Genomic DNA, 26,178 nt, shown 5'->3' with positions numbered 1-26,178 from the left:
AAAGGAAAAGCTTTTTGTCTGATCCTATTAAATCTATTGCCACCATGTGTAGACTTTCCTACCTTCAAAAGGGTCAGAGGCCTTAAAAGCTTGTATCTTCTGCACCTGGCAAGAGAAATAGGACTGAGAGATGTGTGGTATAGCCTCTGTCTGGTATATAGCATAAGGGGCTCAAGCAGGCTAAATCTGTCAGCTCCCCACCTCCACTCACCTGGCCTCAACAATTCATTGCTCCTGGAGTACAATAAATAGGCTCATTCTCCATGCTTTTTGCTTTACATTAGCAGACTTGTGGTTTTTTTTGCATACTAAGTATGCAGAAACCTTACTTCAAGTGAGCCCTGTTGGGGCCTTGAGATTTCCTGTTATTACAGTTGATCTCCAGAAGACAGAAATCAGCTCCCCAGGAGAAAACGGCTGCTTCAGGGTGCGAACTCTGTAGTATTGTACCCTGCAGAGGTGTCTCTCCCCCCCCCCCAAACCCTGCTCTTTCCAGACTCCATCTTCAAAATCTCCAGAAATTTCCCAATCTAGAGCTGGCAACCTTATTTACTGTTAAATGCAGGATCATTAAGTTTGCTATTGGAGTGAGCTGATGGGGTGATCATGCAGTTTGGGTTAGTGATTGGTGAGGGTGTCAGCTTTAGGACCAGCTTTTACCAAGTTTATTTTCTGCTCTATAAATGAAAGGAGAAGAGGTCTACCATGGCCAGAGACTGGATTTGAGTGGTAGGGTAGTGTTTCCCTTGATGTGAGGGAAATAGTATTTTATTCCACCTTCATCCTTTCCCAGGCTTAGAATATGATTTGTAATCCACATGTAATCATAACGTGTGAATAATTCTCTACAGCTATAAATTGAATTTTCTTTAATATGTTCTGATTTAATAGCAAGTGAACAAAATTAGGCACTGATCACTTTCAGCACCTCAGAAATTAATCTGAAATCTTCAGATAATACAAATTGGTGAAATCAAATCTGTCTGGATAAATTTGAAACCTATATGTGGCTTCACAGTAGTGAAATTTATTTCATTTATTAAAAACTCAATTTTCAAGCATATTAATAAGTATGTGCCCTACACAGTTTTCTGCATGGGAAGTATGTATTTGTCTAATCTTAGTGTAATTTATATTTTGATAGAACCTTTGAGCACTGATAAGCATAATGTGCAATCTGTTACAGATACCTGTTCATCCAGTGCCAGATCCTTTAGTTCATGAAGTTCTAAATTTGGCTTTTAAGCACTTTAAACACAAGGAAGGGTAAGCACATATTTTGTTGTTCCTTCAAATGTATTTCAAAATTTCGTTGCTTCAAAATGCCAGTGGATTCTTTTCTTTGATTAGCTGGATGGATGTTAATTGCATGTTACTGAAATGTACAAGAAAAAGCTTAGTCTAAGAAGTCATTTTATATAGTGTGTGTGTGTGTGTGTCTGTGTATGTAAAATGTACAGTAACATCAGCAAGCTTGCAGAAAGCTTACCCATTTAAAATGAGATCAATTTCTATTCTAAGTCTATTGTATCATTTTAAGTACTGTAGATAATTGCCAGCTCAGTCATGCCATATGTAGCAAATGTAATGTGGTTTTTTTTCATTTAAAGTTTTTTATTAGTTTTGTCAAATATCAAGTAATATAAATATCAAATACAATAAAAGAGTCAATAGTCCATTACACAGATATGTAACATCGAAAGTCCGAACAAATCACAACTGTTTTTAACAAAGTTAAGATAAATACATAACATTTTAGTGTATCAAACCGGGTATGACATAAGGCAAATGTAATGTTTATTACACAGGTTACTTGCTTCTTTTCTGCATGGGAATACTTTTTGTTCAGAAACTCATGATGTGCCATAGCAGCCATTGTTCATTTAATATGTGTAGATTTGAAGTGTAAGCATAAGGTTAAATACTGGCCTAAAAGTTTAAAGGGGGTTTCTCTACTTAATTTCAAAGCACCTTGTAGCAGATGCATTTCTTACATTTGTGTACAGTGCTATAGATTATAGGTCTAGATTAGAGGTGTTAATGAGCAATAACTTTGTGGCTTTTAATCTTCTGTACATTTTTTTTCTCATCACAGGTATTCAGGAACCAATACTGGGAATGTGCATATTATTGCAGATTTATATGCAGAAGTGATAGGGGTTCTTGCACAATCAAAGTGAGTTGCTCCATTTATACTAGGATTCCCAGATACAGAATCTTCTTCTTTTGAATCTTGTTTGTGTATGAACTTTTGTGACCAATTACAGCAAGTGCATCACTGTGTTAAGTCTAAGAACTGCCATTTTCTAATGGTTCACTGCCAAATTAGTAGACAAGTAGTAGATAAATTAGTAGATAAGAGACAAGTAGCATTTCACATGTTCTGTGGTTTTGTCACATTTAAGTGCTTATGAACTCTGAAAGTGCTTCCTTATCCCTCTTTTCAGTAGGGATACTAGGAAACTGACTTGTCAAAACCCTCTAAAAGTGGCATCGTGTGGAATGGTAGGAGAATATATGAGCTCAGAATAGCAGCTGTTGAGATCATAATCCAGATGATTTTAGAGCCACCCAAATGGCCCAGACTGTTCATGCTGATTGAAATATGTTTCTTTTAATAATGGAGTTGCCATACAGTTGTTATACTATGAGTAGGAAAATTTCCTTGGTATTGGAGTAATTGACAAAATAATTAATAGCTTTGGTGCCTTGCTGTTTCTCTGTTGAAGGTTTCAAGCTGTTAGAAAGAAGTTTGTAACAGAATTAAAGGAACTGAGACAAAAGGAACAGAGTCCTCATGTGGTACAAAGTATCATCAGCTTAATTATGGGGATGAAGTTTTTCAGAGTAAAAATGTATCCTGTGGAGGATTTTGAAGCATCATTTCAGTTCATGCAGGTAAAAGTATACCTTTCACTTAGAGCTAAAATGGGTTGGGTTTGGGCCATGCTGTTACATATCACAATCACAACCATATGCCGACTTCTGAGTTCCCTGGAACAGTTCATCAAGCTAGATGCTTTGAAAAAGAGTGTGCCCTAATAAAAGGTTATTACATGGCTGTTGTCTTTAGATTTCTGCTTTGAACCAGTATGGCTCCCAGTAGCCATTATATATGTCAATAAAGGTTTTTTATCTTAACAAACCTGAATCAACCATCTTCATTTGCTAATACAGACCTTTTAAAGATCAAGTTAATACATTTTAATAATGCATATAATCAAAGTTATATGTATCTTGCTCCATATAGTTCACCTACCTCATCTACCACTACTTTTGCTCAGTTGGGCTAGTTGTGCATGTATACCACTTTGAGAAATGAAATTTCTGCTTCTGTACATAAAAGTAATGAGCATTTTAGGGATTTGTTTGCTTATTTTCACTTTCTACATAAAATCACTATAATTAGTAAAGCTGAATGTGCTGCGTTTGAGTTTTTAGGTAGTTAATAATCTTATGGGTATGGGAACATTAAAGGCTCCAGTCCAGAGACGTGAGTGATTGTGGTATCTGTGCTGCTGGAAGCTGCATCTGGGATGTGTATGAGAATCAACTTAGTATGTTGCACGAGGGAACAACAGTTCTCACTGTGTCTGTGTGAGAGTCTCTTTGGGCATTTTTGATCATGGCTGCGTTACGCACATGAAGTTGTGTCTATGTAGTTGTGTTTTTTATAAAGGACCAATGTTTTGATTTCTTCTTTTAAAATGTGACTACAGAATAAATGTATCTTGTGTGGTTACTTCATAGCTGAACAAGGTGATGAACCATAAAAACCTGTTAACTTTTGTCTTCTACATGTAGGAATGTGCACAATATTTCTTGGAAGTAAAAGATAAAGACATCAAGCACTCACTTGCTGGGTTGTTTGTGGAAATTCTCATCCCTGTTGCTGCTGTAAGTAGATTTCTTTCTTCCACAAATGGAGCGTGAGTGTGGTGTCCTCAGCCCTCAGCGGAATGTAGACATTTGTAGTTTTATAACTAAATTTTGATTAGGGGTATATTTTAGATATTGGGCTGAATCCCACTAATTTGTTACACTTGCAATGGCACTTCCTGTTGATGCCAGGAACCTTCCCCAGAGGAAAGTACTACCATGAAAAGAATGGATCCGTCAGATCCAGTCCAATGTTTACTAAGGACGAAATCTCAAGCCTGAAAGAATCTTCAGATCATACATTCACTGACCTCTTATTATTGGGACAGTGATGTGTATTACTCTGACAGCACAACTGAAAAATCCCATTCTTTCCTGGTTCCAGTTTGGAAAGTTGGGAAGATACTGTGCTTAATTATGCATGCTACAACTCTTCCCCATCATCACATCCACTGATAGGATTGGGTTGGAGCCTATGAAAGCCAGAAATTCTCTGAACCAGCTTTGTGGGGGGGTCAGTCTTTTAAAGGCTTAAATAGCTATACCTTTTAAAAATTTGTTTTAATGGGTGTGCTGCATGATTGTTACATTGATTGTTATATGAACAGTATGATCTAAATAAAATATGTGTGATATATAATGTTTAATTCTCAGGATCATTATCCTTTATGCTTTTAAATGTCATAATCCACTTTTTGAAGAGATTTATGTCTGTTTCTTTATTTTGTACTAGGCTGTTAAAAATGAAGTTAATGTGCCATGTTTGAAAAACTTTGTGGAGATGCTTTACCAGACTACCTTTGAGCTGAGCTCAAGAAAGAAGCACTCATTGGTATTTTAAGAACTATTTTAAGTTGATTTTTCCCCCAGAATAGAACTTGAAACTGAATGCAGTTCAACAAAGTCATTAAGTTATCTTATATACCAAGGATGGCCAGCTACATAGACTGGGATGGTTGCATGCCCAAGAACTAGGGCTACAAGCTTTAGCTAAAGTTCTAATTAACTGGCAATGGTTGGGGGAAATATTAATAATAACTCATAATTGTTAGACTGTATTTCATGTTGCTGTTCTTACAAAGGACCTATACTGAAGGCTTGGTAATATGCAAGTTGATTTTAAAAGTTTGGGTGATTTATTTAGTTACTGACAACACTTCTATCCTACCTTATCTTCTTGAATTCAAGGTAGTGAACAGTGCAGCAGCCAAGTTACAAGGCCATGAGAAATAAAATTGAAACAGATTAAAATGTACAAGTTACAAACATAAAAAACAATTTAAAACATAAGAATTCAAACACAGAAGATCAGCAAATTCTCAACCAAATCTGCTTAATCAGTTAACCCTCCACCAAATGCTCTCCAGACTGAGACTGCTTTACATGCCTTCCTAAATATAGCAAGTGAAGGTGCACTCCTCACCCAGACCATTCCAAATGACTTGGAACCCACCATGGAAAAGACCCATGACCTTGCCATAGCCATATGAACAGTCCTAAGGAGCAATCAACTAAACATTCTTCAATCAGTTGACTTAATAAGTGCCAAAGGAACACCTGGGGGGGGGGCATGTAATTTACATGCCTTTTCAAAAATAAATAAGTGTTGTGTTGGTTAAGCAGATCTTAACCAACCAAAAGCAGATCTTAACCAAATTTTGTGTTGGTTAAGCAGATTTAAATGCTGTTTCCTGCTATGCCTTGCCTTCCTGTGTATCGTTTGAAACGTGTTTTTCCTCCAGCTGGAGTCTTTTAGGCTTCCTCACCTGCATGTTCTGGGAAAAAAAGGACCTCATCTTCCACTTTTCATGTGAACAGACATGAAAATACACATCAAGGTCCACCATCTCACCTAGTTTGACTCTCAGAATATGAATAGTAAGGGCAGGGCAATTTGCTGTTGCTTTGTCTGTTATTTTTGTATGAGAGATTTGCCGGATTGGAAATTGTGCTGTGTTAGGTAGTGCTGCTGAAGCTGAAAGCAGTATCTGAGATCCCATTCCAAACTTGCCAGTTCTCTGCACAAAAGCAACATCATACTCAGTTTGTATGGGGAGAGATAAGAAACACAACCAGTGAGGCCAGGGCTGGTTGATGCCATTTTGATCATGTGACTAGATTCCTGTGAACAAAATGTAAAATCCCCTGCTGTCAACTGCTTGAACATATTTAGGTGAATTGCATTTATAATGCAGTCAAGCTGTTTAGTGAGAGCTAATTGATTCAGGAAATTTTCCCCTGTGTACATGAAGAAACTGTGTATGTGAAGAATTTCAAGGCAATCTTTTGGAAATTATATTCTGAAAACTAAATTTCCTCTTCTCATAGGCTTTGTATCCATTGATCACTTGCTTGCTCTGCGTTAGTCAAAAGCAGTTTTTTTTAAATAACTGGCATATCTTCCTGCAGAACTGTCTGTCTCATTTAAAGGTAAGGAACAGTCTCTCTACTGATGTGTCTAATTATTATCAACATGTTAAATTCTCTGTTTTTAAGAAAAATGATGCAACTCTTCATTATATTTGTGCACAAATATATGCAAATGTAGTGAAAGGTTTAAACCAAACTAGATCCCATTTGATCAAACGTGTGAATGTTATCAGCTCATGAAAGAAAACTATGCATATTGTGGTAAGGCATACAGTGATATGAAAATACTGTGTCACTAAGATCAGATTCATACATTATAGGAATTGTGTGAATACTCTTCTGTAGATCCATGCCTCATCCAATAATGTAAGAATACAGAAACCATGGACAGGATCCAAAATACTGCTGGTGGTCTACTCAAATGTACTTTTTAGTTTTCCACTAGAGTGGCCAGCCCCCTGAAAAACTCAGGGGCGTGTATCGTCCATGAGGAGAGGGGTGTGATTATATGTGAAGGAAAATGTTAGTGCAGGACCTTAAAAGAAGCAGTTCTGTGTAATGTGACTTTTCTGATGTAATCCTGCCCTTTCCACTGTATGGGGTAGAGCTATGGGGGAGGGGCAACTGTGCTATTCCCATAATGTAAGAACTTGACAAAAGCCATTCTTTATGAGATCAGCCACAATTAGTCGCTTTTCAGTTGTACCAGTTTCGGTGGCTTAGCTAAAAACACATTGTAAACTCCCTGTTTCTGATTTCAGTAGACCTAAAAGTGTTTTACTGTGTGTGAGTTGTGCTAATCATGGTAGCATAGGTTTTCCTTAATTTGTTGCTTTAGTAAGATTGAGTAGTTCACCATTTTACATGATCGGTTTACTGGTGATAGTTTAATTTCTGTTGGTGTCAATAAAATTTTGCTATATTTCTATTATACGTAAAATATATTAATGCTAACGATTTACTTTTCAATGGGATTCCTGTAATTACTCTTGTTGCTAATGTTCTTCTTGGCTCTCTTTGTAACAACTTTGAATTATCCCTACAGTTTAACTTATGTAAAGCAAATGAAAAATGTAAACTCTGTCACCTCGATTTTGTAAAGGGTCACATTCTTTCCCATATCATCTTATATATCTTATTTGTCAAGGTTTTGTATATTTCTTTTAACACATTTGCAGTTCTTTTGCAATGTCTACCTTTTACTTGTCTGTGTTGTATCTGCTGTTGAAGCTTTTTCTGTGTAGTACATAGAGAGGGAATGCTGTTATCTCTTTCAGTTCTTTTTTATTTAGGATTTTTTTCTATTGCTGCCAATGGATGGGAAACTGCCATTGCCAGAGAATTAATTAGTCATTATACAGCATGTATTTTTATATTTTAATATAGTTTTATTGACCCTTAACAGCATAACATTTTACCATGGGGCTCTGTTCAATAGAAATTTTCTGTGCTAGTTATAAACAGTGTTCCATTTAAGCTGAGTTAGTGTGAGCTAGCTCATAGTTTTTTAGCCTCCAGCTCACACATTTTGGTCTTATCTCAGGAAGGATGGCTCCAGAGCAAACTAATTTATGCCGTAGCCAAATCACTTGCTCACAACGTTAATACCAGTAGCTCACAAAGCAGAATTTTTGCTCACAACACAGCTTAGAGGGAGCATTGGTTATAACACTGCTGGTGCATTTGGAAACTGACATCAGAGAATTGTTCTGAATAGATTTTGAGGGGCATGATCATCCATCATACTACAAGGAGATGAGACTTTAAAAAGAAAATGGTGAAATGCAGATATAACCTTTTCAGCTGCTCCATGTTCCCAGTCTAGCTGCCATGAAAACTGTTAACCCTGGTGCGGGAAGTTTAGCAGCCTCTCCATTTGTGTGAAAATGACAACACCGTGAGAGCTATTCATGGGTCTCCCATATCCTATCTGTTTTGACTGTGAGACTTGCTAACAAAACTGCATAATACATTCATTGTTGAGTCTAAACTAGTGCCTATTAAATGGTCCTAATTTAAGTACTACAAGCATAGACAGCTTCAAGAGGAGATTGGATAAGCATATGGAGCAGAAGTCCATCTGTGGCTATTTGCCACAAAGTATAGAGAGAACAATATGTCTGGGACAGTGATGCTCTGTATTTTTGGTGCTGGGGGAGCAACAGTGGGAGGGCTTCTGGAGTTCTGGCCCCACTGGTGGACCTCCTGATGGCACCTGGGTTTTGGCCACTATGACACAGAATGTAGGACTGGATGGGCCATTGGCCTGATCCAATATGGCTTCTCTTATGTTCTTACAATAACTTGGCTGCATCCTACCCACAAGGTTACGTATCCTGTCCCAGTGTATAATGGAATTCACAACTAGTTAGAGAATATATACTAGAGGACAGAATTTTTCACTGTAAAGATGGCAGGTTTTGAGAAAGCAAAAAAAGCAGTGTTTTATAAGCAATAAAGTGAGGAAATATGTTTTCACACAATAGTACACAATCCGATGACTAGATTGACACTGTGTAAAAGCTGATTGTAGAAACATAGAATATTTTAAGATCTAATAAGCCTCTAGACGAGGAACTATGTAACAGGATTCTAGTGGAACGCTTATTTATTCCATGCTGGGCTTTTTAAAGTTAGAGTTCACTTCATCAGGTGTTTAAACAGAACTTCATAATCTTCTTCTCGTTTTTGCCCATCTTTTAAAAAGTGGTTTGTCATGAAACTGGTAGGGCTGGGCAGGGAATGTGTACCTTATCAGCAAAACCTCTTCTGCACATGGAAATTAATTCTTTGGTTCCTGGCCATAGAGAATGTCTTAAATCTGATTGCCAGAAACTGGTAATGAGTGCTAGGAGATGCATCTGCCAATATTCTAAACTTGGTAAAACAGTATCATAACACAGATTTAAAGTAGGGTCTTATCCACAAAATACGCATTTCTGCTGAATAGAGCCCTAGTAAAACTGCTTTCTGTTTGTGCTTTTTATTTTTCATCTAACATGCATGTGCTTCCCATTCTCATGTTTGTTATGTTTTGCTGTCTTGAATTGCTTTATTTAGATGCCATCTAACAACAGTATCAGAAAACAAATAGAAACTCTTCAGGTGAGTTAATATGTTGTAATAAGAAAGTAAGATAAAGCTTTGTCTCCTGTTTTTCTGTTAATTGTTGTATTGTATGTCCTATTCACTTTCATGAGGTAACAGCATAAGGGGTAGGGGGGATTCCTAATAATATCAATTGATAGGAGAAACAGTAATATGTGTGTTTACAATACGAAGTGAAGTTTATTCCTATTGGACATTTAAAACCACTTTGTGTGAGTGCACATATGATCATGTTTTCTCGGCTTGTTAAAGTTTTTTATCCACTTTGCAGAAGGCTACAGAGGGTGACACTTTTTGCAATAAGTTATATAATGTTTATTCTGTACATAGCTCTTAATTATAGCAGAAGATAAATTGTAACATCAGTTATAAAAAGTATATTTTAAAGCAATTACAGCATTTCAGTAACAGGGTAGAATTGCTACTCAGTTTCCTGGCTTCATGGAGACATTTCTCAGAGTAATGTCATGTTAAAAGTCTGACACTTTTGCAGATTGTTTTGAACATACCTCCAAGCGTGTTGCAGTTTTAGGAACTTAAGGCAAAATTGTTGGAGATGCTAAATGGCTTAAAAAGAAAAATACTAAAAAAGGCACTAATTAAAAGTTTTATCTTTATGAAGCTATTACATTACCATAGAGTTATTTTGGTACACTAATCTTCTGTAACATGTAAGGGCCTTGATCCAGTCAAGCACAACAGAAAATGGGAAATCTGTGCAAACTTCTCAAATTCCCGTCCAACCTTTCCTGATTCTTGTATCAAGCAAAATTCTCTGGACCTTTATAATATTCCTTGACTGGATCTGTAGCATGTATGACTTAAAAAGAAAAATGGGTTCCTTTAAAAAATCTGCTTGTTAGTTTTAACTGTAAGAGTGAAGTGCACTTGATTACACTTGTGAATGAAATTGGGTACTGTGGCTTACACTCGCTCCCCCATTTTTCCCCTCCTTCTTGCTGATTGAAAATATTTGACAGTCATCAGTATCTAAGAACTGCACTGAATATTAAAAGATGTGATATTGGTCTCTGTTTCTTTGGCATGATCGTGTTTGGCTTCTGGTGACAGTTTTGGATTTGAGAGCTTGGTTTCTGAAGCAATAAATGCCAGTTGCTATAATCCCTCTTTCTTTTCAGGAAATGCAGTGCTTCTTGGACACCATGCTCAGAGACGCCTCTGATAGGTTGTTAATGTGAAAGGTGCCTGTGGAGGAGGAATAGCTATTTTTCCAACTCACAATGATGATAGAAGCCAAAAAAGCAGAATTAAAGCGTGTTAATAGCAACCTGATTTTGTGCCAAAAAGCCTTGTTCTTGCTGAGCAGTTTAGTGAAAAAGGGAGATCTGGCAGCTGTACTGTGTTGATAGAAAACTCTGGGGGACCTTAACTACTTCAGTTGAATTTCACTAACAAGTTTCTTGTTTTCATAACACCACAAATGTAATATATGGCTTGCAGATTCATCTAAAATTAACCTCCTCTTTAATACATGCATGATCAACTATCTGGATATCAAAGCTACTTAACTGTTTGTGTCTCTTCACTTCTCTGACAGATGGCATACATTAAATTAATAAAACTGAAGCAAGCTGAATATGATTTTAAAAGGCCTTGGTTAATATAGAGGCTCTTAATTCACCTTTTTCTTTTGCAATATAAATCTGAGCTGGGTCTATATTTTTAATAGATATGTGGGATTATTTATGCAATCTGTTTCCGTTAGCAACTTCATATATCTAAAAAGTCTTTATAGAGTTTAATTCTTATACACGTAATAACATTTGATGTTTTTAAAAATGTTTCCAACAGAATAAAGATCCCAAAATGTCTCGAGTTGCACTGGAATCACTATACAGATTATTATGGGTTTATGTTATTAGAATAAAATGTGAAAGCAACACTGTAACACAAAGGTAAGCAGTTTGGTTTAACAGACTAAAACTTTTGCCAGTGTGCTTGAATTAAAAACCACTGTTTACTGCTTTTTGATAAAATTTGTTGTTGAATTGGCTCAGTACCACTTTCTAAATCCTTTCCTTTGCAGCCGCCTCATGAGCATTGTATCAGCACTTTTCCCAAAAGGCTCTCGCAGTGTCGTCCCTCGAGATACGCCTCTGAACATATTTGTAAAGATTATTCAGTTCATTGCTCAGGTAACATTCCTCAATAGTGTATGCATATGAAAATCTGATAGTACATTGAAGATTTAGTGAGTGCTTGGTTTTTATCCATCCTATATAGCATGCTTTCCCCAAGAAGCTCAGGGCAGCATATATGGGATTCTCGCTTTATCCATTCAGAGCCGGTTAAATTGAAAGGCGGTAGTCTCGCCCACAGACGTCATGTTTGAATAGGAGATTTGAACCTGGAATTTCCACATGTAGGTCCCACACTGTAACTGGTTTTCAAAATTGCTACCTTTAGTAATTAACTTCACATGAGTTGATCCACCATGGAACCTCTGCACGCACTTCATGTGAGCCCGTTTAACATTAGTTGACAGTGAATCTTACAGCGCATCCAATACTGCCTTGTTGTTGTCCATAGAAGGAAAAGTATGATAGTGGTGGATAAGCTGGCTTTCAGGGAAGTCTGTGTGGCTCTGCTAATCTTGTTGTTTCAGAGAAGCAAGATAGCTCGACAGAATAACCTGTTCTAGTTGTTATAGCATGTTGTTGCTCTTTGCTGTTGTGCAAAGCAAGAACTAAATCTATTCTTGGCATAACTATTTTCCAGGTAAGTTCGCTGACTGTAAAAAAATCCTACTGATCCAGTACCACCATTTTTAACATATTGTCATAAATACCACCATTTTTAATATACTATCATAAATAATCAGTAGTCTTACAAGGCAGTCTGTTTTAGGAGGTGTATCAGTTCACCAAATCATTGTGCAATTCACATTAAACTTATAATTTACTGGTATTCTGGACATTAGTAAAATCTAGTGTTTCACCAGAAAGTTAGCTTATAAAGAACTAGTTATAAGATACAAGCATGGAGTATTAATTTAGCTTGGGCTGTGTACACTATATTTTATAAAGATTCTTATGTAGATGTGACTTTCTTCTTAGGAACGCTTGGATTTTGCAATGAAAGAAATAATTTTTGACCTTCTGAGTGTTGGAAAATCGCCTAAGACCTTCACTATTAACCCAGAGGTAAAAAAAAAAAAAACTAGAGGGGAAAATTTATGGTCATATGTTTGTAATGCTCAGTTGAAACATGTACAACAGGCAGTATCCCTGGAAACATTTTACCCACTTGTTCAGTCGTTAAACATCTAAAATAACTTGAGAATAAAGGAATAAATCCTTTAGATTTGGACATAAACTAGATGCTTTATCAACCTGGGCAAAACTGATTTAGTGGCACCTGTGTCCATCACATGTTGGGTTCCTGCAAGCATGCAGTTGTTGCACTCTGGCATCACAAATTGTGGTTTGTTTAACATTGTTTAACGGACATTCACAACAGACCACATTTTGTTCAAAGATTCTAGTTAATCTGCTGCTTTGTCTTCTTTCCTTTCTCTAGGCAAAATCCCTGGATGCTATCCCAAGCTCCTTTTCATTTCTTGGTTGCTGGCTAAATCTTAATTAAGCCTATTCATTATTGGCTATAATAAATGACAGAGGGGGTTCTATGGGCAAAGCAAGTCAGTTCACCCTTGCTTTTACCTAGGGATCATCAGTATCTCCGTTCCCAATTCTACCTAGCTGCTTCATAGTACCTAAACTTCCAAATTCTAAAACAAAATATAACTTTTATTGCCTTCCTTCTCCCTTTGGCCTTTCCCCTCAAAGAAGCTGAAGTTTCTGAAGCACATTTTTGTTTGATGATTCATCACTAGCAGATGGGAGGGGAACCTGGAGAGAAGGGGGCGGGAGGGAAGGGACATCCTTTGAAAATACCATTGACACTAGTTTGCTGTTGGTCTGTGCTTCCTTCTCTGTAAACTATAGGCTAAAAGGTCAGTGCTAGACAACAGACTGAGGTTTCCATTTTCAAATTGATCCTACCCTGTCCTTCCACTTCACTTTGCAAAGTTTATTTATTAAAATGTTTATTCCCCACCTTCCTCTAAATTAAGTGGCTCTTCTTTTGGAAAAAGGCTCCTTAGGCTGGCAGAAGGTTAGTTGGAGGATGGTTGGATCCATCCCATTGATCTCAGGTAGCAAGCCAAGTACAAACCATGGTTGCGAATTCCAGTTTAGCATCTGTCAACAAATCAAAGTTTGTTGGACAGCCTGAGTTCAGACATCACCCTAAACCTGAGTTTAATCAAACCATGGTTTATTAACTAGTTCATTACTCTGGCATCTGGATGTAACAAATGTCTCCTTTTGAGATTAGCTCATTGAGGGATCTGACTGAAGTGTTCTACAAGTGGTTTAATCAACAGCACTATGGATTTTTATATTTATTAAAAATGTTTATAGCTTGCTTTTTTCCACACCAAAGTGGGACACATTAAAACAATGCTTTTTCATATAAAATAGTAATATAAAAATAAGTAAAACTAGTAAAATTACTGTAAGCCATAATTGTGTCCTCACATAGACAATATTTCTCCAGCATCAACAGAATTACCTATATATGTAGAAAAATGTTGGGGTGGGAGCCAAAATCTGTCCTTAAAAGCTCAGCTTTACAACGGAGCTTTTTATGGATTTCCTGGAGCTGTTGATTTTGAATGGATTGTTAGCCTGAATGCTGCCGAACTTGTTTCCTGGGCTGTTCATTCTGTTAAAGGGGAGGAAGGAAAGCTAATAATTCACATTTAAATACCTGTGATATGATGTACTATGTTGTCTGGGTTGCTAATAAATGTTCCCCCCTTTTTAAATCAAGAGAATGAATATTGGTCTCAGAGTCTTCCTTGTGATAGCAGACAGTTTACAACAGAAGGATGGTGAACCACCTATGCCAACGACTGGAGTTGTACTTCCCTCAGGAAACACTCTTCGTGTAAAGAAAATTTTTCTCAATAAAACTCTGACAGATGAAGAAGCAAAAGTTATAGGTCAGTTATGGTGTTAATGGGGACACATGACTGTGTTTACCTGCACAATCTTAGATTTTGGTTTAGAAATAAATGTAATACCCAACACTGAAATGCAAAAATTACTTTTCCTATGGACCATTGTGTTGAATGATTGTAAGGGCTAATACTGAAGGAAAGCATAGTAGAGTTTTGATCCATGTTAGAAGGTAGTACCTACAAAAGTTCTTATTCCTCATATGATCATCCTAATTTATTTTAAACCTATGCAGTTAATAAAGTTTAACAGAAGAAAATATGATAAAGAGTAAGAGTTACTGGTATATGGTTCCACTAATGCTCTCACAAGCCAACATACCATTGGCACATACATTTTTTAATTTGGCAAGAGACCCTGTCTTTCCCTGATATTGACCTAAGACTCAACACTGACTAGTAGGTTTGTGTCTCTAAAACATAATATGAATGTGTGGACCAGTGTTCCCCCTAAGCTGAGTTAGCATCTTAGCTCAGGAAGGATGGCTCCAGAGCAAACTAATTTATGCAGTAGCCAAATCGTTCACTCACAACTTTAATGCCAGTAGCTCACAAAGTAGAATTTTTGCTCACAGCTTAGGGGGAGCATTGGTGTGGACAAGACTCTTCTCCTTGGGGGAGGAGTGGGTTCAGTGCAAGCTCAATGTTAGCCACCTTGAATGTTCTTCCAAACAGAAACAGGGCTTATATTTACTAAGCAAATAAATAAAATAAAATCTATCAAAGCCAGCCAGAATTTGTAGTCCTTTCTCTTAAGGTCTGTACTGGTATACTTAAGGTAGAACTTGATAATTAAAAATGTTACTTGAAGTACATCTCAGCCTGTATCAAATACTGTGTTCAGCACTGGACCAAAATCAAATAAGAGCTGAGAAAGTGAAAATTGAACTGTAGCACAGTTTTGAGAATGAAGTGCCATTCAACTTTGCCTCTTCAGGAATGTCAATATACTATCCCCAAGTAAGAAAAGCACTAGACAGCATCCTTAGGCATCTAGACAAAGAAGTTGGCAGGCCGATGTGCATGACGAGTATACAGATGTCTAATAAAGAACCTGAAGACATGATCACGTATGTAATAAATTAATCCTATTCATTTTTATTTTTTATTTTTGCTTTATTCATTTATACCCTGCCTTTCTCCCTGATGGGGACCCAAAGTGGCTTAAACAACAGGGGAAGGTCTCGGACTCTATGCCCTGTTTTTGGCCATCCAGAGGAACTGGTTGGCCACTGTGTGAGACAGGATGATGGACTAGATGGACTATTGGTCTGATCCAGCAGGGCTCTTCTTATGTTCTTATCATTTTGCTTTCATCCATTTGATCCTCACAACAACCCTGTGAGGTAGGTTAAGCTAAGAGTATGTGACTGGCCCAAGGTAACCCAGTAAATGTCCATGGCAGAGCAGGGATTTGAACCTGGGCCATTAGACTACATTGGTAGTCATTAAAGATTCTGTTCTGGTGCTTAAACCTAAAGAAAGCTGGCTCGTGATTGAGAGAAAGATGAATATTAAATTCTACTGCAGTCAAGGGAGATTAACGTTTGATTAAATATTTGTGTTCTTAACCATACTCTATCCTGTATTGCACCCATAGAGATCATGTTACGCCAAAATGTGTCAGTTTAACATCCAGAATAAAAATGTTCATCATCATGGTACCTATGCAGTCCCACACAGATACCATGCGTGTACAGGTCTACCAGTGAGAGGTTTTTGAAACTCAAAAAAGCCTGAGGATGCTCCATCCCCCCTTCTGCATGCTGTTTCCCACCTTTTGCAGCATGATATAGAGGCGGTGGAGCACCCTTTGCTCAGTTCTCTCTGCTGCTGAGAGAGGTTCATTAGTAGAAGCTCCATCCATTTTCCAGTGAGACAAAACTCATCCTGCTGCCTCCTTAGAGCGAAGTATCTGGCGAATGGCACAAAAAGTGCTGTTCGAAAAATGTGGGTCTTGAGGGTCAAACTACCTCTGTGCCTTGGCAAAGTGTGTGATGTCTGTTCGTTCCCAGTACCTTGAAAGCAAGGCATGATAGAGCTTCCCCCCTAAAAGCAGTACTTTTGGAAAAGACTGTCCAGCACAGCTCAGGAGAAAGATCCAAGCAAAATGCTGTCCTGTAATGCCAATAGACAGGTCTGAGCGTCTTCAGTTCCAATGGCTCTAAGGCTGATTCTGGCAAACCCTGGCAAAGAACATAGGGAAAGTTGCAGGCTCTGCTCCTGTATCCCCAGAGCATTGCGCCACAGAAGCATAAGCACAATTATACAGAGAAACCTTCCAAGTCAAAGTCATCCACCCATCACCGTAAAGACCCAGCAAGCCACCATTGAAACTGTGAATGCTTTTTCATTTGGGCCAGTCATTGTACTTGTCCCCTTCCACCATGGAAGGTGAAGTCCAAGACTTGGAACCTCTTGTCCCTTGTCGCCAACCCAGTCTTCAACCTACCGTTCAGATCCACCACTCCAATTGGATCTGACAGATTTATATTTGATGTTGTCCTGGACTCTGTGCCAGGGCTGGGATCCATATGTTCCCCTTGGTTCTAATAAAACAGAAGTAGGCTGTTATTCTCTAGACGATCCAGAACTTTCATCAGATCAACAAGAGGAAGTCTAGTCTTTTGGTGAAATGGCTTTTGATTATGACCTACCTGCTTACGAGGACAGAGCCAGACTATGCCTCTCAGTTGTCACCTGACAATGCCAACACTGGAACCGTCTATATACCCAAGTGATGATCTTCGCACGTGTAATGAACAATTCATTTGGATGGCTTGATCCCTCAAAATAGATGTATCCTATGCTCCTCCTAGGGTGATGGATCTGGTATTCAGATTTATGCATCCAGGGAACACAGGACCGGTTACCTTCCCTATAGTGGACAGCTTACTGGAAGTCACAACTGGACCTTGGCTATGCCCAGCATCGATGTCACCTTCTGGTAGTCCTATGAGAATCAATACAGAACCAAGTAGGAGGGATGCCCGTTTCTTTTTCAGCATTTCACACTTAACTCCTTGGTCGTGGACCACATTCAAGGGAAGAATAAGACCACTCAACATTCAGCCTCGATAGTTAAAAAAGGCCATAAATTGGACAGGGTAGGCAGAAAAATCTATGCCTCCTCTGCTTTCAGCTTCAAGACCAATAATGTCCATATCAATGCATTATGGCCTGCTATCATCTCTTCCTATGGGGACAGCATTGCACGCTACTTGGAGATGTTACCCGATGACAAATACAAACCAGCAAAATTGCTGGCCTTAGAGGCATCTAAGCTATCCAGATACCAGATCTCCTAAGCAAAACACTCTGCTGACTGTGCAGCACACAGCCTCAACTCAGTATAAAAATTACAGTGAAGTAAAGCATGAGATAAAAATTCAGGAGCTCTAGCTCTACACAGGCAGAGTCTTTCCTGATGAGGTATTCTTAAAAGTCTGCTATATAGGACTGCTGAAGGCAGAGCATTGAACCTTGTGAGCATAAAAACTGTGCAGATTTGCGGGGATTTGTGGTGCAAGAAATAAGCAGCTGGAAGCCCATAATCAGGCATTATACCATACACAAGTGGGGAAACATGCCCTATTCTCTAATGAGTACAGAGTTTGCCTTTCCATATCCAACAATCCTTGGCACAACGCTCTAAAAGCTTGGGTGTTTCTCCAACATGAAAAGCAAGTCAAATGAAATGCCAATTGGCTTGATTTTATGCATAATTAAATGTGATCAATTTACTGAAAAAGAGTCAGGCAACCTAATATGCACAAAACTAGGGTATACAGATATAAAATGGAGGCACAGCCAAAATTTCAAGGTCTGAAGCCAGGCTCTTGTTTCTACGACACTCAACCCAGTCTCTAAGCACATGGCTGTGTGTCCTACAAAATTTGGAAAACCAAAATACAATGCAAGAAGGAATATTGGATCTTCTCAACAAGCTGATTAAATGCGCTAAGCCAAGTGGGAATGCCATATAATAGCTGATCTACAGGTTTAGCATTAAGTGCATGAGGGACATAATGGCCTACCTGAACATAAAAGAAGCATTCCACTGTAGACATGCTGCAATTGGCCAAATTAAGTGCATGTTTCCATTGAGTGAGTGGTCTTGCAATCTCTGTTTAACTAAGAGCTCACACCTGCCTGCCTTCCTGAGACTTGTAAGTTACCTCGCTACTCTCTCGTGTGGTACCACAATGATGAAACGGCAGTCACACATCCCTCTCTCCTGCTCCCTTGTGAGTGACAGAGAGGAACTGAAGGAAGGGTGCTCCCCCCCCACACCCAAACCAAACTGCAGAGGCGAGAAACAGTGTGGGGGGCCGAGCACCTTCAGGTATTTTTGAGCTTGCAAAACCTCTCTGTGGTAGGCCTGCATGTGTGCAGTACCCATGTGGGACTGCATGGGTGACCACTTGATGAACAACATTTACAGGTAAGTACAACCCTGTTTATCCATAATTCAATCCCTGATGTTTGTATTTCCTGCTCACAGTCTTAATATGAGCCCTTCTCTTACTATTTTGTACACATTTTCTATTAAAGGGGTGAGAGAAAACCGAAAATTGATTTATTTAGAACTTGTATTGCTGCTATCCCAAGGCTAATTCCTGATGGCATGAGCAGAACTGATCTCATTGAACTGCTTGCAAGGTAAAGAAAAGAACCAAACATTCTTTGGAGAAGATCATTTAAAAAATTGAGTTCTGTATATTGTGATCAAGATAATAAATGACTTATTTAGAGTAGTACTGTGGATGCAATGTGTGCAGAATGGATGTTTGCCCTTTCTGACAACGTCTCAGTGAAACTCAAGATACAAGGAGGTTTATTTTCGTGTAAACTCTTTAAACTATCGTCCACATACCAGATCTCTGGATAAAAATTGTGAGAAAAGAGCTGGTATGTTAATTTGCTTTGGTTTGGACATCTGCTCACATATTCAACTTCTGAACCAGAGTTTGTGGTTTGAGAACCTGGATGTTAAGATAGCATTCAGAGGCTGGGGAGGACATGACGATGTAGATTTCTTAAGTCATAGCTAGGAAATCCAGAATTAGGACAGCACACTGCTTCACTCTGGTCATTTCCCTTTCTGGAACTAGGTGCCCATGGTTGATCTTAACTGTAAATCAGGGTTCTTCCTTAACTATAATTTGAAATTGGACTTTAAAGATGGTTAGCAAGCACTGGTTAAAAACAAAACATTAGCCACCACTATAATGTTTCTGTCAATGTAACACAATTGTGGCAGTCCAGAAATAACATGATGGGGGAAATTCTCCATCCAGCCCCTTCCCCTCTCCACAGTCAGAGTATGTGACCCCCCTCAGTGTGCTCCTGATCTCTTAACCATGGTTTTTCAGAGAGTAGTTCATGTCCATGAGTGGATTGCCGTGATACAACTCATGGGAAGTTAACGGATAGCCTTCTGGTTTGAGTGTAAGATTAATATTTGGATCTGATATAAAGTTGACATTCTATAGGCAACTCAAATAGAAGTAGCGGAGGTGATTTGGAAGCAGACTGCTTCATCAAATTTAGAAAGGACTAGCCTGTCCTTGCAAACAGAATCGCTATATGGTGGAATTCATGAGGAAAACGGGCCACCTAGAGTAAGCTATTGTTGGCATTTTGGGCAAAGTAGATGTTTTGAAGATGGGTGAACTTATAATGACCTTGATACAGACTCTTTTAGACATTCTTGTGAAACGTGCCATGTGGTTTACCATAAAATTAACTGAGCAAAGGAAAATTGGTCATGTGACTACAAATAGATTATTTGTTACTGGAAATTAACCACTAAATAGAAATCTTTAACCAGAAAAAAAGAACATTTCAAGCAATATATACAATTTCTAAACAATAACTTATGTTCCCAACAGGCTGACAATTCACATGGATGAAGAACTGCGTGCCCTGGCTTTCAATACTTTACAAGCATTAATGCTTGATTTTCCAGATTGGCGGGAAGACGTTTTATCGGGATTTGTTTATTTTATCGTCCGTGAAGTGACTGATGTTCACCCAACACTCCTTGACAATGCAGTAAAGATGCTAGTGCAGCTAATCAATCAGTGGAAACAAGCTGTTCAAATGCAAAATAAGAACCAAGAAGCTCAGGTATCATTGTCTTATATGAAATTACTTTATCGGTAATTATTATATCTTAATGATTGACTCTGTTATTTGGAAATAAAGAACAGAAGATTTTTTGCTATTCATCAGATCATCAGTGTCACAAAATCAGTTTCTTGCAAATACAAAAATTACTGGAAAATATTCAAAATGAAAACATTAACATAAAGAGAAACCCTTTTGAATTGTGCAGGTTAAGACACAAAAACGGAGAGAATAAGGGAGGATAGGAAGAAGTGACTTCAGATAGATTTTTAGGAATAAATTCAGGTTGTTTAGAAAAGGGGTTAATATCTTGTTTGGAATAAGACTGTAGGAGTAGGTAGGCTATCTCCCCCCCCCCTTTTAATAGGACTTTACCAGCTGCTTAATTGCTGCTTACTCTCTTGGCTTTTTTCTGCTGCCCTGGACACTGTTGTAAATGGTGATGATGTCATTCCTGGCAAGGAGAGGTTGGAAGAATGAATGTGCATGTGATTTCTTACACTGCTAATAATTATTATTAAATGTAGATCTTCTTTCTCTACAGTTTTATCCCATTACAGTTTTAACTACTGTTAATTTCAGTTGCTCCTGTTCCCCTCCCCTCTCCTTTAGCGTGGTGTCACCAATGGAAATGCTCCTACTCTTCCTCTGGAAAGAACCCCTTATTCAAGTGTATTCCATGTCGTAGAAGGCTTTGCATTGGTCATCCTTTGTAGCACAAGACCTGCCACTAGAAGATTAGCTGTCAGCTGTCTTAGAGAAATAAGGGCCTTGTTCACAGTGCTAGATATCTCAAAGGTAAGAGTAATTTGTCTTACATAACCACCTGTTATTAGTAAACTAACATCTGTGTCTTAATATGCCTCAACTTTCTTATGCATCAGATGTTTATGATCTTTGACTTTTAGGGCGATGATGAGTTGGCTATAGATGTAATGGACAGGCTGAGTTCATCTGTTCTTGAAAGTTTCATACATCTCACTGGTGCTGATCAGGTAAGATTTATTTATTTATTTATTTCACCTTTTTGGTTAATTGCTTTACTTCGCTAAAATGTACTTTGTGCATGGCATTATATTGACCTGAATGCTTTGCAATACTTCTGAATCTCACATTTTTAATATTGATTTTATTTAGGCGTTTATACCCACCTCTTCTTCATCTGGGGACTTACAAAGTAATTGCAAAAAAATGCATCTTAAACAAACAAAAACATAACAGTACTAAGTTCCAGCATCCTGGGCTGGTGCTGATTTTAGTAGTTCAGCTCACCTAGGGCCACAGTGTGTGGGCCAAAGGTCCAAAAGCACAATGGTCAATTTTTATCTTCCTTAAATACCATTCCAGTTTGAATCCAATCTATCAGTTTCAGCAGCTGTAATGCAAATAACCTATGTGCCTGCTGCTAAAGCTGGATCCAGTGCTGGCATACAGGGCAGACCTAGCCAGTCAGGTAGACTGCTCCCCACCCCTGTTGCTGCTTGTAGCAATTATTGAGAGCTGGCAAGTGAAGAGAACCATCTCCAGGAGGCTTGACTCGGGGCATTAATTCCTCTCTGCATACCCATTCTCTTGTCTACCAGTTTAGCTCTATTGGTAAGGATGCCACCATTCGAATGGAAACAGATCCCTTGTTAGGAGTGAAAAGTTACCCGGAAAACTCCCCATCACCAACAGTAGGGCTAAGAATCCAAGAGGTGTGTGAGAGTAGACGTGTGAGTCAGTGAGTGGTAGACAAGCAAACTTACTTGAGTCTGAATTCAGGGAAATAAAACAAGCTTTATTGGGGTAGGGAAGATTTTAAAAGGTTATAAAGTGTTACAGGTGAGCTCCACATCCTGCATATGATCTCTGGCTTTGTAAATGATATGCACTGGGTGGGGGAGGGCACGAACATGATGGTGAAAGAGAGATGGCAGAAAAGGAGGAGAGTATCCAGGAAGATGACAAGAAGCCATGGTTAAGAGATAGGCAGTATTGTATTTGCCTTTGGCCACAGTGACTCATTAAAACAATTTCTGGTATACTAAATTAATCTCTTTTATATCTACAGACTATGTTACTGTACTGTCCTAGTTCAATAGACTTACAGACATTAGCTGACTGGAGTTCCTCTCCTATCAGCCATCAGTTTGATGTTGTCAGTCCATCACATATATGGATATTTGCACATGTAACTCAGGGCCAAGACCCCTGGATTATTAGCCTCTCCAGTTTTATGAAACAGGAATATCTTCCAAAGCACTGCCCTACAGCTGTGAGCTATGCTTGGATGTTTGCTTATATCCGACTCCAACTATTGTCTCCACAGGTTGACATAAAGTAAGTGCCTTTCTTAATTTAACTGAGTATATTAAGTGCATCTTATTCATGCTTGTGGAATATGATATTGATAACCTTGTTTGAAGGATATTTTCCATTTGTCACACTGAAGGCTAAAAACAATATTTTCCCGTTCTAAAGGGAATGTGAAGATTTCTGCAAATCCAGCCTTGTGTCAGGTTTTGTACCATGTAACGAGGAGATGTCAAAATGCTGTGCATAGTTCAGCTAACAAAACAAGACACTGTTAACACAGTTTTAAGCAGACACATTCTAAGAATCACGAAATGTTTCTTTTAAATAAGAACCTGTCCTTTTTTGTTTCTTTCTCTTTAACAGCAGCCCTATCAATGCCAAGAAAGTAAATACTGCTATAAGCAGTGATTCATATATTGGGCTCTGGAGAAACTACCTGATTCTTTGCTGCAGTGCAGCAACTTCTGCATCCTCTTCTGCATCTGCAGGTTCTGTAAGATGTTCCCCTCCTGAGACGCTGGCGTCCACGCCAGATAGTGGCTACAGCATTGATTCAAAAGTATGTTCATCTTGAAATCATCAACTTGAAATATTTTACTAAGTTAGAAATGCACAGAAATGATGCTGTCTCATGTCCATATCTTCATTCTATTACAGTGAAACTAAAGTACAGGATTCAATCACTGATAGCTCAAGCTGTTCTTAAATCTTAAAAAAGTTATCTTCTCAGCCTACAAGAAGGGGTCCTCTGTTTAATTTCGGATAGGTACAACTTGGTTGTGTCCAAGCTTTGATTTGTATTTTACCTCTTAGTAGGTGGCTGCTGGATACTGTTGTAGTGGAGGGGGGTCATTTATTGTCCAAAATAATAGATTTGCTTGCCTTCCTGCACAGCTGAGCCTTCCTCCCTCTGATGTTGAACCATAATATGCTGTTTTCATCCCTCTCAGTCAACTCCTAGCATCTCTTAATTACTACTTGCTGACTTCAACATGCTCCTAAGGAGGAAGGGTGGGATAGAAATATACTAAATAAATGCAGTACAATCATTTTCTAAAAATTTGTGCTCAAGTTTTTCTCCTTTTAACCACCTGTGTATATTTATTTCACCAGGCAAAATAAAGGAGGCCCTGAGACTTATTTTTCTTGCTTCATTCCCCTGTCAAGACAGCTTGTGTGTTTTGCTAGTGACCCAACAAAATGTTCCAAGATGACTCAGTTATTCTGATTTACCAAAATTTTAGACTGGCCTTTATAACTGAGAGACTGAATTCATAGATGAGATTAAGCCATTGTTAAGAAAATTTCATTTGTTTTATTTTTTTATTAAAACATTTATATCCTGCCTTCCCTCGTGGTTCAAGAAAGCTTACAATAACCAGGGGTCATTTCGTAGAAAAAGAGCTAGGGGGACTCATTAGCATAACTCATTAGCATATGCCACACCCCCTGACATCACTGGAAGTGTGTCCTCCCCACAGCCAGCGGCAACCTCCAGCGGGCACCAGCAGGGAGCTCTAGGCCCCGCCCTCCCGCGTCCTCCCCAAATGACCCCTGACAATAACTATGGTTTTTCATGTTGTCTGACTTTAACAAATCAGGGTTTATGACTGAAAACCATGATTTGAAGCAATTGCTTGTAGTAATTATGGCTTAGTGTGATATCTGAATTGGCAAACCGTAGGTATGGCCATTGCCCTGTCTCCAGAGGCACCTGTACTGAGAATGCTGAGCAGACAGAAGATGAAAGCAGACAGGTGGTGCTAAGCCATTGTTTGCCTGGACGTTTGGAAGCTCAGAACGTTGTTCAGTGTAATGTGTGAATTAAGCCAAAGAATTGTACAAAAATGCTTGAGGAAGTTCTTTAGTAGTCATTCATGTAGGAAAATTAAGTACTGTAGAAACTGAAGGTAAGATGATATACCTAAAAGGATTAATTCATGATAGGAAACAACTTTTGTTACCTGTTTTTAGCTGGCCATGCAAAGGCATTATGGATTTTTAAAAACACAAGTAACATCACTTCTGCTTTCTCACAGTCGTAGCAGATCACGTCTAGAAATAAAAGTGGAAGAGAAATAGTAATCTTTTTTATTTATACTGTGCTAACAGGTGTGCCTGATGCTTCAAAAAAAACAAATAAACAGACATGCCCCAAGAATTTACAGTCCATGGTTTAGGCGTGGAGAAACCAGTGAGGGATAGAATAAACAAGAGAAGGACAGGAAGGGAAAGAATGGAAGGTAAAATGCCTGCAATTTGCATGGTGACTACTTAGAGCCCCTCCCCTCATTCATAACAAACGATCCAACAGTAAGACCATAAGAAGGCAAAGGGAATACTAGTTTGGCTGCAAAAGCCAAGGGGCATGATCCAGCCCACCATCAGAACAGCGGCCATATAACGGAGTATCCCAGTGGAGCTCTGTAGAGCTCTGTCTTCCTCTTTCCTTCTTTCCTTAGGCTACACATGTGCAGGCAGCTTGCTGGGACCTTGGGGTAACAGGAACTCTGTGCATATTTCCTGTATCCCCATCGATTCTTCCATTTCCCACCCATGTAAATTTCCCATGCACCAAAGGACAAGAAATTTGTGCTAAGATAAGAATGGAGGATTGAATGGGAATATGGGAGTTAGATGGCCCATACATCCTAATGTTTTGTCATCCTTGTGGTGTACACCCTTGTTAATAGGTAGGGACATAGAGAAAAAACTTTGTGGACCCTAATCAGGAACCCCCGTATCTTTGGCTGACTGGGTTGTACCCAAGCTGAAATTAAGTGTATACTGACAAATGGATGTAATAGTATATGTAGCAAGCTAGTAAACTTTTTTTTCCCTGAAGTGAAAAAAGAAATCAATTTACTTTGAATAGAAGGAATAAATTTTTTTGCCATGGTATGATATGCAGTGATTTTCACAATTATTGGGAACAAAAGAATAACGTTGTAGTTTCTCCCCAATAGTGCTGCATTTTAGAAAAGAGACTGCATGTGTGTGAGGTCATATTATCTATATATCTAATCCTGAAGTCGCCCCCTGGTGTGCGGATACCTAAATCCGTGCACCGGGGGCAGCTGGGGGGGAGGGAGAGTTTTGTGCACACGTGGGGCGGGCCCTAGGTGTGCACAAAAATCTGAAAACTTTAAAAAACTATCGGGGGGATATTTAAATCCCCCCAAAACTAAAAGAGCGTTCCCTGCGCATGCGCAGGGAACACTCTGCGACCTACCTGGCTTCAGTGCGGGGCGAGGGGAGCGAGCAACCGGTGAGGCCCGGCAGCGGCGGGGGAGGGAGACCGGCGAGGCCCGGCGGCTGCACACCGCAGGCCTCGCTTTGAATCGGGG

At 38.8% G+C, this 26,178-nt stretch overlaps 1 protein-coding gene across 1 annotated transcript in view; it reads left to right on the top strand.

Annotated features, from left to right (window-relative positions):
* Nucleotides 1-26,178, top strand: part of FRYL (FRY like transcription coactivator) — a 100,461-nt gene that overhangs the window by 13,628 nt on the left and 60,655 nt on the right. The window contains exons 5-21 of the mRNA XM_015412870.1: nucleotides 1,187-1,266; nucleotides 2,096-2,176; nucleotides 2,730-2,898; nucleotides 3,805-3,897; nucleotides 4,613-4,711; nucleotides 6,208-6,309; nucleotides 11,170-11,273; nucleotides 11,405-11,513; nucleotides 12,435-12,521; nucleotides 14,215-14,386; nucleotides 15,339-15,471; nucleotides 18,956-19,063; nucleotides 20,296-20,533; nucleotides 21,146-21,331; nucleotides 21,442-21,528; nucleotides 22,587-22,855; nucleotides 23,195-23,390. Of these exons, the coding sequence (XP_015268356.1) occupies nucleotides 1,187-1,266; nucleotides 2,096-2,176; nucleotides 2,730-2,898; nucleotides 3,805-3,897; nucleotides 4,613-4,711; nucleotides 6,208-6,309; nucleotides 11,170-11,273; nucleotides 11,405-11,513; nucleotides 12,435-12,521; nucleotides 14,215-14,386; nucleotides 15,339-15,471; nucleotides 18,956-19,063; nucleotides 20,296-20,533; nucleotides 21,146-21,331; nucleotides 21,442-21,528; nucleotides 22,587-22,855; nucleotides 23,195-23,390 (2,313 nt within the window). The remainder of the gene's footprint in view (nucleotides 1-1,186; nucleotides 1,267-2,095; nucleotides 2,177-2,729; nucleotides 2,899-3,804; nucleotides 3,898-4,612; nucleotides 4,712-6,207; nucleotides 6,310-11,169; nucleotides 11,274-11,404; nucleotides 11,514-12,434; nucleotides 12,522-14,214; nucleotides 14,387-15,338; nucleotides 15,472-18,955; nucleotides 19,064-20,295; nucleotides 20,534-21,145; nucleotides 21,332-21,441; nucleotides 21,529-22,586; nucleotides 22,856-23,194; nucleotides 23,391-26,178) is intronic.

This window comes from Gekko japonicus, unplaced genomic scaffold (assembly GCF_001447785.1).
Source record: "Gekko japonicus isolate JY-2015 unplaced genomic scaffold, Gekko_japonicus_V1.1 scaffold1332, whole genome shotgun sequence".
Classification (NCBI taxonomy): domain Eukaryota; kingdom Metazoa; phylum Chordata; class Lepidosauria; order Squamata; family Gekkonidae; genus Gekko; species Gekko japonicus.
The sequence above is the reverse complement of the archived record's forward strand: the minus strand, read 5'-3'. Positions and strand labels throughout refer to the sequence as shown.